Source organism: Daktulosphaira vitifoliae, unplaced genomic scaffold, assembly GCF_025091365.1.
Source record: "Daktulosphaira vitifoliae isolate Bord-2020 unplaced genomic scaffold, ASM2509136v1 Scaffold_3, whole genome shotgun sequence".
Classification (NCBI taxonomy): domain Eukaryota; kingdom Metazoa; phylum Arthropoda; class Insecta; order Hemiptera; family Phylloxeridae; genus Daktulosphaira; species Daktulosphaira vitifoliae.
In genome coordinates this window covers 36,789,629-36,804,040 of record NW_026099574.1, presented here as the reverse complement: position 1 = coordinate 36,804,040, position 14,412 = coordinate 36,789,629, and the positions used below count along the sequence as shown (strand labels likewise).

At 26.2% G+C, this 14,412-nt stretch overlaps 1 protein-coding gene, 2 long non-coding RNA genes and 1 pseudogene across 7 annotated transcripts in view; 2 read left to right on the top strand and 2 right to left on the bottom strand.

Moving 5' to 3' along the window:
- Positions 1-3,050, bottom strand: part of LOC126901522 (uncharacterized) — a 17,032-nt gene extending 13,982 nt beyond the window's left edge. For 2 of the 5 annotated variants that reach the window (XM_050678015.1, XM_050678014.1), the window contains exons 1-5: positions 2,807-3,050; positions 1,390-1,504; positions 951-1,081; positions 785-896; positions 475-536 (exon numbers count right to left, since the gene is read on the bottom strand). In XM_050678015.1, coding sequence (XP_050533972.1) covers positions 475-536; positions 785-896; positions 951-1,081; positions 1,390-1,504; positions 2,807-2,923 — 537 coding nt within the window. In that variant the 5' untranslated portion in view covers positions 2,924-3,050. The remainder of the gene's footprint in view (positions 1-474; positions 537-784; positions 897-950; positions 1,082-1,389; positions 1,505-2,806) is intronic. The other 3 variants (XM_050678012.1, XM_050678011.1, XM_050678013.1) reach the window with 3 other exon arrangements.
- A 366-nt stretch (positions 3,051-3,416) lies between these two features.
- Positions 3,417-3,552, top strand: LOC126903395 (U5 spliceosomal RNA; annotated as a pseudogene).
- Positions 3,553-6,438: 2,886 nt separating this feature from the next.
- LOC126900748 (uncharacterized) lies at positions 6,439-9,800 on the bottom strand. Its single transcript, XR_007702917.1, has 4 exons — positions 9,688-9,800; positions 9,484-9,619; positions 8,029-8,187; positions 6,439-6,736 (listed from the first exon to the last, which is right to left on the bottom strand). It is a non-coding gene; the product is annotated as an uncharacterized LOC126900748 (long non-coding RNA).
- Positions 8,043-14,412, top strand: part of LOC126900747 (uncharacterized) — an 8,032-nt gene continuing 1,662 nt past the window's right edge. The window contains exon 1 of the long non-coding RNA XR_007702916.1: positions 8,043-8,217. This is a non-coding gene — a long non-coding RNA (uncharacterized LOC126900747). The remainder of the gene's footprint in view (positions 8,218-14,412) is intronic.

Genomic DNA, 14,412 nt, shown 5'->3' with positions numbered 1-14,412 from the left:
TGTCAGATATCATTTACTTGATCCAACTATGCCACGTCACCACTGTGCCGCGACCCCCCTGTGCTGGGTTTTTTATTTTACTGTTAAGGGCCTCAAAAAAAAAATTTGCCCCGGGCATCCAAAAGTCTAAATCCGGCCCTGATTGGGTAGTTAAGTAAAAATCGGAAATAACTTTATTAGAATTTGACACTAGATAATTCAATGGATTAAATATGTTAAACCATTAAGATTAGGTACTTCCTCTACTTAAAGTAGTCTACATTTTATTCCTTTCAGAATTTAGGTACTAAGAACTTCTAAACCAATATATAAGTACTCAATGTAATATAGAAAAAACAAAGTTATGGAATCATTAATCATTAATATAATCATTAATTTGAAGCTATTTTAGTAACCCACGGAGAATTTATTTCAAATGCCATTATTCTAACTAAATAACAGACATTGTATAATATTATTTTAAGAGAAACTTACGTTTGACTGCATAACATTATTGACCATCACAGGACTCCAATTTGCTATAAATTCGCTGAAATCTGTAATTTTCCATTTAATAAATGTTCTTCAAATGTAAAAAACAAATAAATAACTGTTTGTTATTTATCTGTGTTAAAACTAATAAGTAATATAAAATTATTATAAAATGCTACATGATAAAAAAAAGTTATGTGATAATTTAAATATATTAAAACCTGTGGAAATATACTAAGGCTATTATTGTGAATAACTGTAAAAACTGCTACAACATTAAAATTAATTTTGTAATTATTATATGATATTTTACCGTCGTAGTTTATATAGCTATCCTTATTGCCATCGCATGCCCTAAGACAGTTAATTAATTCCTGTGGGTTTTCTTCGAAATTATGGCCATTCTTATAAAGCACTGTGTTTACNTCCTGTGGGTTTTCTTCGAAATTATGGCCATTCTTATAAAGCACTGTGTTTACTAATTGCTCATACTTGATCATTTTACTTTTACTATCAACTAGACTATTAAAAACTTTCTGTTGAATGTCATTCATAATATCTATTTGGAATTCTTCCATGTCTAATGTTTGATCTGAGTTTTTTGAATTTTCTATAATTAGTAAAGAGCTTGAGACTCAAACTATAAATTATATTACAAACTAACAAAGGTATTGATGAATAAAATGTTAATCTAATCACTAATAAAGTAAAAAATAATAAATTTGTATAAAACGAGATAGGTTCAAATATAACTAATAATGTATTTTCAACTAATATTGAAAATGACAATGTATTTATCATACAGTTTATATTTGACATATTTTTCAAGTTATTTTTTTTAGATTTTGGACCAAATATCTTTTTCAACATTTCAAGTAAATAAAAAAAACTGAGTTATGAAATAATTTAATATCTTACCTAATGAAATTTCAATAACTTCTATCAAAAAATGTTGTACATCATTAACGCTATTTAAAAGTTGTTGCAATTTAAAAAGTCGACATCGAAATTCATGTGGCTTTAGAGCATTTATCTAAATGATCAAACAATATTCATATTAATAAAATAACATGAAACTTCAAGTTCGATATTTTTAATTGTACCAGACATTATGGACGAAGATACGAAGTATTTATTTTACCTTCATAAGTCTATGATGAGGAAATATTTTAACGTTTCCGCATACTTAAATAAAATTACTTCTAATAAGTATATTTTATGTAGTAACAGATTATAAAATTTTTATAGTTATAAGGAATGATGAATAATTTTATAAAGCGCGTCCTTCCATTAATATATTTTTAAAAATTTCAATAGAACATATTCAATCTCATAACTACATTAAAGTATGTAATAATGCAGTTTCAAAAATCGTACGGAATAAAATTAAAAATAAATGCCAAAAACTTTGATACCGCCATTGCCTCTTGGTGTCCCACAAATAAAGCTAAATGGTTCTAAATTTTTTTAATAGTCAGGTAGAAAATTAGTTTGACGCAAATTATAGTCTCCCATAAATTTTGTATATTTTAAAAATAATTTAAGTAATAAAGGTTTATTGATTTTCTTTTATAAAAAATATTTTTAAAGAGATTGTAGATATTAATTATAGTATATTATAGTATATTCTATTAACTGCTTCATAATATTATATTATAATACATCGATGAGGTGCAGCTTATAGATTTTACAACGTTAGTCTAAATCTATGTAGCTCGTCATTATCAATCAATAGTTTGTGTTGAAAATTTTATTAAATAGTAGGGAAACCAATAGGATCTCTTTTGCTTATAAGACATTAATTTTATTACTCAAAAATGGGTAAATATGATACATTGTGATAGGTTATCACAATTAACTTTTATTCATTTACTTGTAAAATTATCATAGTTTAAGATACGTATTTAAGAATTTTTTTTTTTTTGAGAGAAAAAAAAAGATAAAAGCTATATTTTATAACAATAATCAAATATTTACAAATTTTTATTATGAAAAAATATATTTTTTTTATGTTACAAAATTTATATATACTAAATGGATAAAACTGTTTTCTATTGAATAATAGTATAATAGTTTCAGTGATTGGGTTTTAAATAATAATAATAATAATAAATAAAAAAATTATAAATACTCAATATACATTTTTAATGCTTTGTCATAACATAATAATTTTTCTTCATTTCAGAAATAAAATTTCGATTTTTTTCAATTATTGCAATATTTAAAAAATAATCGTTATTGTTGGAAAAATGAAAAAAATCGTTGATAAACTCAACTGATTGGTACGCTATTGTAAAACAGTAACAAAGTTATAAAAAATAAAATAAATGCTTACCATAGGTATCATATACAGTAATATGAAATAAAAAATGCTGTAATAGAGAGTATTTACAATCATGCTTTTGTTCTGAAGTTGATAAATAATAAATTTAACATTTGTAGTCAAACACATTTTTCATAGGTTTGCCATTTATATAACTTAAAAATAAAACTTTAAACTAGCGAATAAACTATGACTTAAGTCTTAAGTCATAGTTTATTTAATTGAACAGAATTCTATACCAATATATTACTACATCGTAAATAATACCAATACTATTTGTCTTTTTCATGTATTTTGTGAGTTTTAAAAACAACATAATTTTTTCTAATTAACAATGGCATAAAATCTAATTATTTAAATTTTAGCCTCAACCGTAATATAATTAGTTTATATGTTTGTCATCAACAAAAAATTCAATTTTAACAAAAATCATTGTCAGTACAAAAATAAAAATATTTTACATAATATCAAGAGTGCAAATACCAGTTTATGCGATGGGGACATACCACAAATTATCAAGAGGCCAAACGCCCAGTTAAGTGATGTTACAAGTTAACATCACAAATTAACTAGAATACAACCACTTTGAAGGACTATAAATATCGATTAAAAACTAATATACCAACTCCGGCTCTCTTTCAAAACGAATAAATTTTTCGCCTTATTTTACTAAAATAAATTTAATAAAATTTTACTAAAGATTTCTGTGGTGGAGAGCAATTAAAGGAGTCTAGAAATACAATTTTGTTATATGGTGATTTTATTTTATAACTAAATAATATCATCACAATCAAGCTCTTACGAATATTACAATATAACTGCTTTTACAAGTTAAACTAATACTTGTAATTTCAGATACAAATATCAGACGAAAAAAAAATAGATCAAACGTTCAATTCATTATTATAGTAATAAAAAATCAATTAAATAATTAAGCATGAACGATACAATTATACATGCATAAACACAACATTAAATATATATTAATTAAAATACAAGAAATAAATAATAGCAATATTTAAAAATGAACAATTTTAAATTATAAAAATCAGTTTAACCCTCAAATGAACATAACAAAATAAATAACAATTAATAAGTATTTCACTTGAAGAGTAAATTCAGTTGCAAATACATAAAATTAACATTAAATGAGAAATAAAAATAATAAAATGAAATAACAGTAATACTTAGGAAAGTTAGTTAATTTGAAAAGAAGAAAGAGAGACACGTGTTAATTTTGATTATCTAAAAAAATAACATAATTAATAAAAAATGTACAATTTATCATAGACGCATAACCATTTTAAACTAGGGGTGCTCAAGTTCCAAAGATAAAAAAAAATTTCTTGCTCTACTTGAAATAATGTACCCAATTATTTTTTTCCTACCACTGTGGTATTACACTAGAATTATTGAAACCAAAATATATAACTATATTTAAAGTAAAGTACATATACTACACCGATGTCATTGTACACTCATAATATTAAATGATATTTAAAAAAAACAATAATTATTTATTCAATAATATAAGGATTTCTTTTATTTTTCATAAACATTTTTAAAAGAATGGTGAAATTTGCTAAGGGATGCTAATGTCATCCCACAGGGGACTACTTAGCACACCCTACTGTTAACATATTAACAAATATAAGTAATAATTAAATGTTTTCACTCGTAAAATTTAAGAAATCCTACAATGCATTTAATTCATGCCAGGTGCGAGACGTTAATCATAAAACGCATAGAGTCCAGAAAACCCATTTGTAAGATCAATAGATATTTTCTAAAATTTAAGTCCCACCACCTATCGATAGTAACAATGTCTTTATAAATTCAGATAAGCGACAATTAAATGGTGAGTCAATAACAAAGTATAAAATAACTGGTTTTGATCGTACGCCAGGGAGCAATTGAAGTGCAAGTCTAATCGGTTACCGTCGCTCAACAAGAAATTTNTGAAGTGCAAGTCTAATCGGTTACCGTCGCTCAATAAGAAATTTGTCACGTTATAAATGCCACTACGGACCGATACATGTCGTTAAACAAAAATTAAATTATTTGCATAAAAACTGTTTCGTGCGGGACAACTTTTATCAATTTGTTTTGTCACCAAAATCTTCAATTTTTCACAAATAATTTTTTCATTTAGATTTTGGCAAACATTTTGGGATACTAGCATCAATACATATCAAATAAAGTTGTCCCGCACAAAACATATTTAAAATCAATTATTTTCTGTATGGCGTCATTTAACAAATTTGCATAAATGTTATGTCATAGCATTTTATTGTTCAGATTTTTGGTTTTGTTTTTTTCCTTGGCGTGCATTTACTTTTTCAATGTGTTTTTTAGGCATATCCGATTTTTTTTAACCTAAATATTATTATTACTTTGTTCCGTGTAGTTTGAATAAATAATATAATTGATATCAAATATTTAAATTTAATCGCTTGATACATTATTAAAATGATCTGATCCGATATTTGTCATACTTATATGAAATTAAAATTAAGCTTAATAAAAATTCTAGGGAGGGAAATTTTAATTTTAGGTACGTTAGGAATAGGTCGGTTAATAGTCAAAAAGTTTAGTCCTAAGTTCAAAAGTCATAAGTTTTGAAAACAAAAAAATACTTTTGAAATTTTTTTTAATGCACTAAATAAAATGATAATAACATTTTTGAAAATTTTATGTAATAAAATTATTTGTTAAATATTGCAATTGCTTATAAAATGGTGAAAAAAATTTTCTTTGGCTAGCTTTAAAAAATAAAAAGTAAACTAAATATTATAAAACAAAATGAAAATTTACAACCTCCAATTATAAACAGAGCAAAGAAAAAAGTTAATCAAATAATAAAAAATTAATCAATCTGATTAAAGATAAAACAATTATTTATAGCAAAAATTAAAATTAATATATTACAGGAGATCAAACGTTTATTTATGTTATAATTTAGAATTGAAACTTAAAGATAATAATTATATTAAAATTATATACCATGAAGTATCAAATTTGTTGATTTTTTTTTTGTAAGAATTGGTTATTATATGTAGATTGTTATTCAACTATAATTTAATTAATGTAATTTACAAGCATATTTAGTTTAACACAAAATGTAAAAAAAAAATTTAAAACTTCCATCAAACATAACAACAATTTCTATTGAAAATAGAACAAAAAAGAAAGACTACTATGATAGAGAAAAAGTGGTATTTCCATGACATGTAACAAATATTGATTGGACCGACATAATGAACAGCATACATTTTATAATTACAATTAATTTATAATATTAATAGGCAATAAATAACAAATAGAAAATAACCCAAACGGACGGTCTATTAATGCAATAGTTTTAGTATATCTGAACGACAAATGCAAACAGCCGTTTTCAGCAGACGGATCAAATATTTTCAAAACGGCGACAATTTCATATAACAGATGAGTTAATAGGAAAACTGGCAACGTGTGGAATTCATAAGCTTTAAAAATGGTTTCAATACCTCGTCCCTTTTAATTATACAGACTTATGAAAATAACGTTGCTAATTTGCTAATGAACTTATTCTAAACCGCGGGACACGGAAAAACGCAATTAAGCAACTATTGAGTAACGGAATATTTTTTTCTATCTTACCATTTGGTCGGCAGTCACGTTCTCTCCTGCAATATTTTCATTGTACTAAACTTTTATGACACTTTAATTTTGTTCATCCGATTATTTAAATTTGTCACTCTTACTGCTTGTCTCGATTGATTTTAGTATTCATCTTGTCAAATATATTTTTTTTATTTGAATTAATTAATTGAATTGAAATTGAATTAATTAAATAATCCATGAATTTGTCGCCAATTTGATGTGTAGTTTTCAATTTATTTCTCTAATATATTAATGACTATTTTTATCGTTAGACGTTTCACGACTGCGCACATCCATCTGTCAAAATATAAAAATAATAATAATTTCAGAAATACTGGTCCAATGGTTTTTATCGACCAGTTATTATTTAAATGATAATATTTCTATTTTATAAGTTAGTTAAAAATGTATATTGCCATCTAAAAATTTATAGTGTACCTCTATAAGTGATAAAGAAGGAACTAAAAAGTATTTAACCATTTATAAATTTAGAGGTAAATAGTATTCAACAAAGCAAAAAAAAAGGATTTCTAAGATTATTACTATAGGAGAAATTTAGTGGTCAATGATATATCAATTACTCTTTATATCTAATTTAACAGCATTTAAAAAAATATTTCTAATAATATTTCACACAATTTTTATATAAAAGTTTAATAAATTTTATAAGTTCACAGTTTTTTAAACAATTTTTCATATTTTTTAATATTAAATTAAAAGNTATTAAGTTTATAATTTTGTAAACCATTATTTATATTTTTAATATTAAATTAAAAGTTATTATAGTGCATAACTGATTAAATTGTTATTAATTACATTATAAGTATAATATCAAATAAAATTTAAAACTTCTATTAAGTATAAGAAACAATTCTCCTAAAATAGAACAAAAAAGAATAAGTTTAATGTTGTTAAAGTGGTGCTTGAATAATTTGTATCGAAAATTGACTAAGCCGATATAATAAACAACATACATGTAATAAATGCAATTTATTTACAATATTAATGGGCAATAAATAACAAATAGAAAAATAACTCGGGCAGACGGTCTATTAATAGCAATAGTATTAGTATATTTGAGGGACAAATACAAACAACCGTCTTCAGCAGACGGATCAAATATTATCAAAACAGCGACAAATTCAACTAATAGATGAGTTAATAGGGAAACTGGCAACGTGGTGTTCGTAAGCGTTAAGAACGCGTGTGACGCTCTGCCACTTTTATTTATACAGTTTTATGAAAGCCACGTTGCCAGTTTGCTTATGAACTAATTTCTACATCGCGGTCTCGACAACACAACCGAGTGTCTATTAAGTAATATACAGAGTGTTCAGTAAGTCAGGAAACGGGTTTCTATTGTTCTCATTGTTTGTAACAATGAGAACAATAGAAACCCGTTTCCTGACTTACTGAACACTCTGTATAATTTTTGCTATCTTACTATTTGGCTGCCTAGTCACGTACTCTCATGCAATATTTTCATTGTATTATACATTTATGACACTTGAACTTTGTTCATCTGATTATTTGAATTTGTCGCTCTTACTACTTAATACTCTTACTACAGTATATTAACTGTACTATACCTTTATGATACTTTGTTCGACCGGTTATTTGTGTTTGTCACTCTTACAACTTCACTCGATTGACTTCAGTATTAATTTCCTTAAATAGCTGTCCATCAAATTCGAAATAATCAATGAATTTTTATCATTACACATTTTCGGTTGCATACTTCAACTCGCCTATGTATAAATATATTAAAAAATTACGAAGTGAGTACTGGTCCAAAAATTGTTATCGATCAGTCATTTACTTAATAAATAGTTATCTATTTTATAAGCTATTTATAAATTTTAATTTATTACTCTACAATTATATTATATTATATTAGTATAGATTTGACTATTTTTATAATTAGACATTTTTTTAATTATAAAAATAGTAATAATTTCTGAAATACTGATTCAAAAATTATATATATAATAAAAATATTTCATTATTATCTTATAAGTAATTTAAATATGTTTATATAAAAAAAAAAAAGTTAGTGTTCTTATTAGGGATAGAAGACAAACTTAAAAAGTATTTAACCTTCTATAAATTGAGAGGTAATTAATACTCAACAAAGGCATAAAAAATATTTCAAAAGTTATTATTACTTTAGAAAAAGTTTAGTGTTCAATGATAAATCAATCAGTTTTTATAGTTAATGAAACAAATTTAAAAAATATTTTTAGTGATATTTCACACAATTTTTATTTAACAGTTTTATACATTTATTAAGTTTATAATTTTGTAAACCATTATTTATATTTTTAATATTAAATTAAAAGTTATTATAGTGCATAACTGATTAAATTGTTATTAATTACATTATAAGTATAATATCAAATAAAATTTAAAACTTCTATTAAATATAACAAACAATTCTACTAAAAAAAGAAGAAAAAAGAATAACACTAATGTTTTTCAAAGTGATGCTTGATTAATTTGTACTAAAAATTGAAAAAAAAGGACATAATAAACAAAATACATTTGATAAATGCAATCAATGAACAATACTAATGGGCAATAAATAACAAACAGAAAAATAACTCAACCGGACGGTCTATTAATAGTAATAATTATGTCTGAATGACAAATTCAAACAACCGATTTCAGCAGACGGATCAAATATTTAAAAACGGCGACAAATTCAAATAAAATTTAAGTTTATAAGTAAACTGGCAACGTTGCTTCCATAAGTCTGTATAATTAAAAGGGATAGAGTGTTGAAATCATTCTTAACGCTTATGAATATCATAATTTCCCGGTTAGCTTATTAACTTACATTCTAATAATAAATGAGTTAATAGAGATACTGAGATCATGTGGAAATAATAAGCTATAAGAATGGTTTCTGTGCTCTGTCCCTTTTAATTGTAAAGGCATATGAAAACAACGTTGCCAATTTGCTTATGAACTTATTTCTAACCCACGGGACAGAAATGAACACAACTGAATAAGTATTAGTAAAGATAGGTTTCCTATTGTCTTACCATTTGGCCTCCAGTCACGTTCTCTCATGCAATATTTTCATTATAATGTACATTTATGACACTTTAATTTTGTTCATCTGATTATTTGAATTTATCGCTCTGATTTTTTGGCTCGATTGACTTGAGTATTCATTTTCTATAGTCCATAAAATTAAAAAATAATCAATGAATTTGTCACCAATTTAGTACTCAGCAATTGCTCACTTGCAGTGTATTAGTAATCAGATTTTACCGTTACACATTTTCAGTCGCATACTTCTACACGCTTAAGTATAAATATAAGTTTATTTACTGAATTAAATAGTTGTCTATTTTATAAGCTTTTAAAAAAATTAAAGTTAAATTAATATTATATTAATTATCAAAGCCAAAAAAAAATATTTTCAAGATTATTATTTTAGGAGAAACATAATGATCAATGATAAATCAATCACTCAATTTATTTTTTTTTGTAATATTTCACACAATTTTTAATTAAGAGTTTATATATTTAATAAGTTCACAAATTAAAAAATTATTAACGTTTTTTTAAGTTTAATTTTTAAATGATTGAAGTGCATAAACAATTTTAAACAGTCCTCTGCAAATTTAAAGTGTTGCACAGAAGCGTAAATAATATATGGGGTAAAATCATAAACCCCCATCCCAATATTTGTTAAAAATTGTTTTATGTAACAATTAACATAATATCTAATTTGATTTGGGAGGGATGGCTTAGTCCATTTAATTGCATCCATGATTGGCGAAGATCATTTAAACATTTAAGAGGTTGAATTTTTTTTCGATTGCATCTGAGGGGGTCCCGAAAATGTGTGCGCGTGGCAAGTTCCTCTGTCACTTCTATTTAGTATACAGGACCGTTTTTAGGGGTTCCTTGGAGGGGCAATAGGTTTCCACAATTTATAGAAGCGAATTTGTAGCAAACCCTACAAAAATGTGTAGGTTAGGTTTAATATTTAATATTGTCAGCATACAGTCGAGTTACAAATTGTACCGTAAAACGATTTTATGTTAGTTAAGATGTGCTGCTATAACTGATCGATTTTAATAAATACTGAATTCGTCTTCATACTCCGTCTTACCCTACATAAAAAAAACTTAAAAGGGGCAGTAATGGGGTTTCAACTCCTTAACATACATTTTTTTTTTAATAATATTTTTATAAATTATTTTACTTTTGGGGTCAACTTGGCCTAGTTAGTAGAAATTTATGTTTTGGTGCATTGAATTCCGGTTTCGATCCCCAGGGTGACAACGAGAATATAATATTATGAGCAATCTGCAGTGGCGGCTCGTGGGTTGGATGATGGGACGATCGCACCTCCTACTAAAATTAATTAAAAGAAGAAAATTAATTGTACATTGTTAGTTCAACATTTTTATAAAAAATGCAAATTTTTAAATAGTAAAACAGTTATAATACATTTGTCGTGTGTGAACATTAAAGTTGTTTCTCTCAGTATAAGAGGATACGTATACACTCACGACCCACAACGTCGTCCCAATAATTTTCTGAGACTTATAAACGTGGCGCTGCAATGGTGTGTGTTTTTGGATACGGTTCAGCTGCGATTTTATGTGCGGGTTTTGGACGACTGACAGTGTCGTTCATACGGTAAAATATTAGTGTATTACTATATTGAGTAATTTATCTCAAGAATTAACTGCGTGTACGTTCGACGTTATCGGTTACTATAACAGTACTATTATTATTATTTTCATTTCTATTTTCTATTGCGACCTTTAAAATAATAATATATGTATTGTGTTTTATTTTATTATATATAATTTTACAATTATTTATACCTATGACTAGTGGTATTATATTTAAAGTCGCATCTCAACTACTAGTACTCACGAGCCGCCATTGGCATTCAGAATGGCCACGTTCTTTGACAACTAATAAAACTGTATAATTATAAAAAAAATGTAAACAATATATATTTGTTTTAAATATGAGAACATTCAATGAGCCAAATGCACAGTGGGAGAAAAATAAATAATAGTAGACTAAAAAATTATCATGCAATACAATTAAAGTTTTATATATTGTATATTATGTGTTAGGTACGATGTATAAATATCATTCATTGGATTTATAGATAAAATATTTATTATTTATAGTTATCAGACGATAATTGTGGTAAGGATAAATAGGTTTATATCGCCTTCTACTGTGTATAGTGTATTTTTCGTAACAATTTTTGTACAATTAAATTAATATATATATATATATATATATTTTTTATATTGTGAGATATATCAAAGAGTATTTGTTAAAGAATATTATAGTGTATAATTTACAGTGTTCAATAAGTAAAGAAAAGTATTTCTATTGATCTCATTATTTGTGACAATTGACCTGTTTCCTTACTTTTTGAACACCTGTATATAAATACCAAACATATTTATTACTCTTACAATAATTAAAACAATCCTACTTTATTATGTATTATTCTTTGTTTTATAAAATATAATACATGTTTACTTATTATTAGTACAGATTATTCTCTATAATATTATAGTTTCATTGAAAATTTGATCTAGTTTCAGAAAATTATTTATTTGTTTGCACATATTTACACAATTTTTAATAAATAAATAAAAGATTGAAAAATTCAATATGGCACCTGATATAATATTTCACCAAGAATTCTATTTATTTTTTAAAAATGCGATGATCGATTCCTATAAAACTCATCGAATTTAAACTAGTTATATGTAAGGGATTCATTTTTTGTAATGGAAAGGGATGTGAAAAAAACGTAAATTCTTTTGTATAAGTTTGATAAACGATGGAAAGCATGACATAGAATACGCAGTCATTTTGAACAAACCCCTGGTACTTTAATTAGCTTTAATTATGCATGCAAAACTAACAAAATCACAGTATACATTAATTAGAATACAAGCTAAAAACAAAAATGTTAATTTATATAAGAGTGTGTGTAAGAAAAGCGATATCTCGTTGTTATCACAAAATAACTAAATAAGTATTTCTGAAACTTGCGCAAAAGTTAAATTTTAAACTTTACTCGATCAAGCCGCATTTCGAATTATATTTTTTATTATATATTTGATTTAATCAGTGAATCAAATTTATTACATTTTGATAAACAATATTTAACACTTATAAATAAATGGGTGTTTGACGGAAATCTAGTATGTCTCAGTACAAACAAAAATGTCTTCTATTGATACTTTAGATATTACAAATAGTATCAATATTTTCATATACTCAGAGTATAGGATAACATAGAAATTAAAAGTAGTATTTGGAAAAATTCTAAATCGTTGTCCATTAAATATCGTCAACTTGTAAGACTGTAATTAAAAAAAAAAATCACAAAAAAATATTTTAAAGATATATATAAGATATAAAGTTAGAATATACAATAGTTACTAAAAATAATATAATATTTAATATTAAGTGTGATAGATAGTAAAACATGTAATGCATATGTATGAAAATTCATCTAGTCAGATGTTTGTGTCTAATGTTTGTCTTTTTCATGGTATCACGTCATCGATATTTTTAATAACTGTAAAAAATGTTATAATAAATTAAGGAAAAATATCCAATGCGCCGAATGATGACTTGTCAATTAAATAAAAATATGCGGGCACGCATTAATTTAAACACTATTTAAACCATTTTGACCTGACCATCGTGGTCAGTCGACTCCAGTACGTTATCAAGATATATTGTCAAAATGTCAGTCTCAGTACTCGGTTGTCGCTGCCGACTTTCAACCTTAAGTCAAGAGGTTGATTGTTCATTTTTAATGCCTTCATTTATCTTGTTTCCTCTCCTGATTAACTCATGTACTTGTGTCTTGTACTTCGTCTGCATCTTATACCTTGATCCTCCTAAACTTCCTATGTCAACAGCTCTTCGACACTCTCGATAGAACCGAAGTGGCAGTCGAGCATACTGTGGCTACCTACTATACACTCATTAGTTTATGTCTCTTCTTATGTCTTACGGCACCTCGTTTCTCCTAAAAAATGAATGATAATGACGTATGAAAACGACCTACGAATTCAGCAACATTCAACAATGGGTTATCCATATTACACGTATTCAAATATCTGTTACATGTAATCCAACCATTTGGATTTTGAAAAGTGGCAACAAGAGATGTATATAAAATTAAGTTGTACTTATATAAATTAAGAACAAATGGGGTTTATGGTAGATGTTCTACGACCAGGGCCAAGTGGTACATCTAACGATTGTAATACTGCGCATCGATTTCTTGCTAATCCTTCTTTGTGGTCAACAATTATCAGTGAAAATGAAGATTTAATAAGATGTTTTGGTGTAGTATAACAAACGATATCTGCAGATTATGAAATTAATTAAAAATTTTATTCTATTAGCGCGCCTACGAATATAACACTAAATTTTTCGACACAATATTGAATTCAAAATTAAATAATAGAATAATGATTAAGTTGGAAGGTTATGTAACTCAAAAAACTCTATGATACAATATTTTGTTAAGTGAGCTGGAAATTTACCCCATCTCGTGTACTATTACTTTTTTAACACGCTTATATTAGTTTCACCTGTATGTATGTATGTATGAAACTCTCCAAACGCCACGCGTTATCGCATATTCCGTCGTCTAGACTAGACTGTTATACGCATTCACCCCTCCCCACGCCTCGCTCACATCACGACGGCAACACTATTCCTATAAAAATTTATTTTTAGTTATCGTACCCGTACACGCGTGCTTGTCATCAATATTATATATATATAAACAAATTTTTATTTTGACTGACCAATACTGCCCGCGTCTAATGCGCCTTACGTATACAGGGTGTTCAGTAAGTCAGGAAACGGGTTTCTATTGTTCTCATTGTTACAAACAATGAGAACAATAGAAACCCGTTTCCTGACTTACTGAACACCCTGTATAA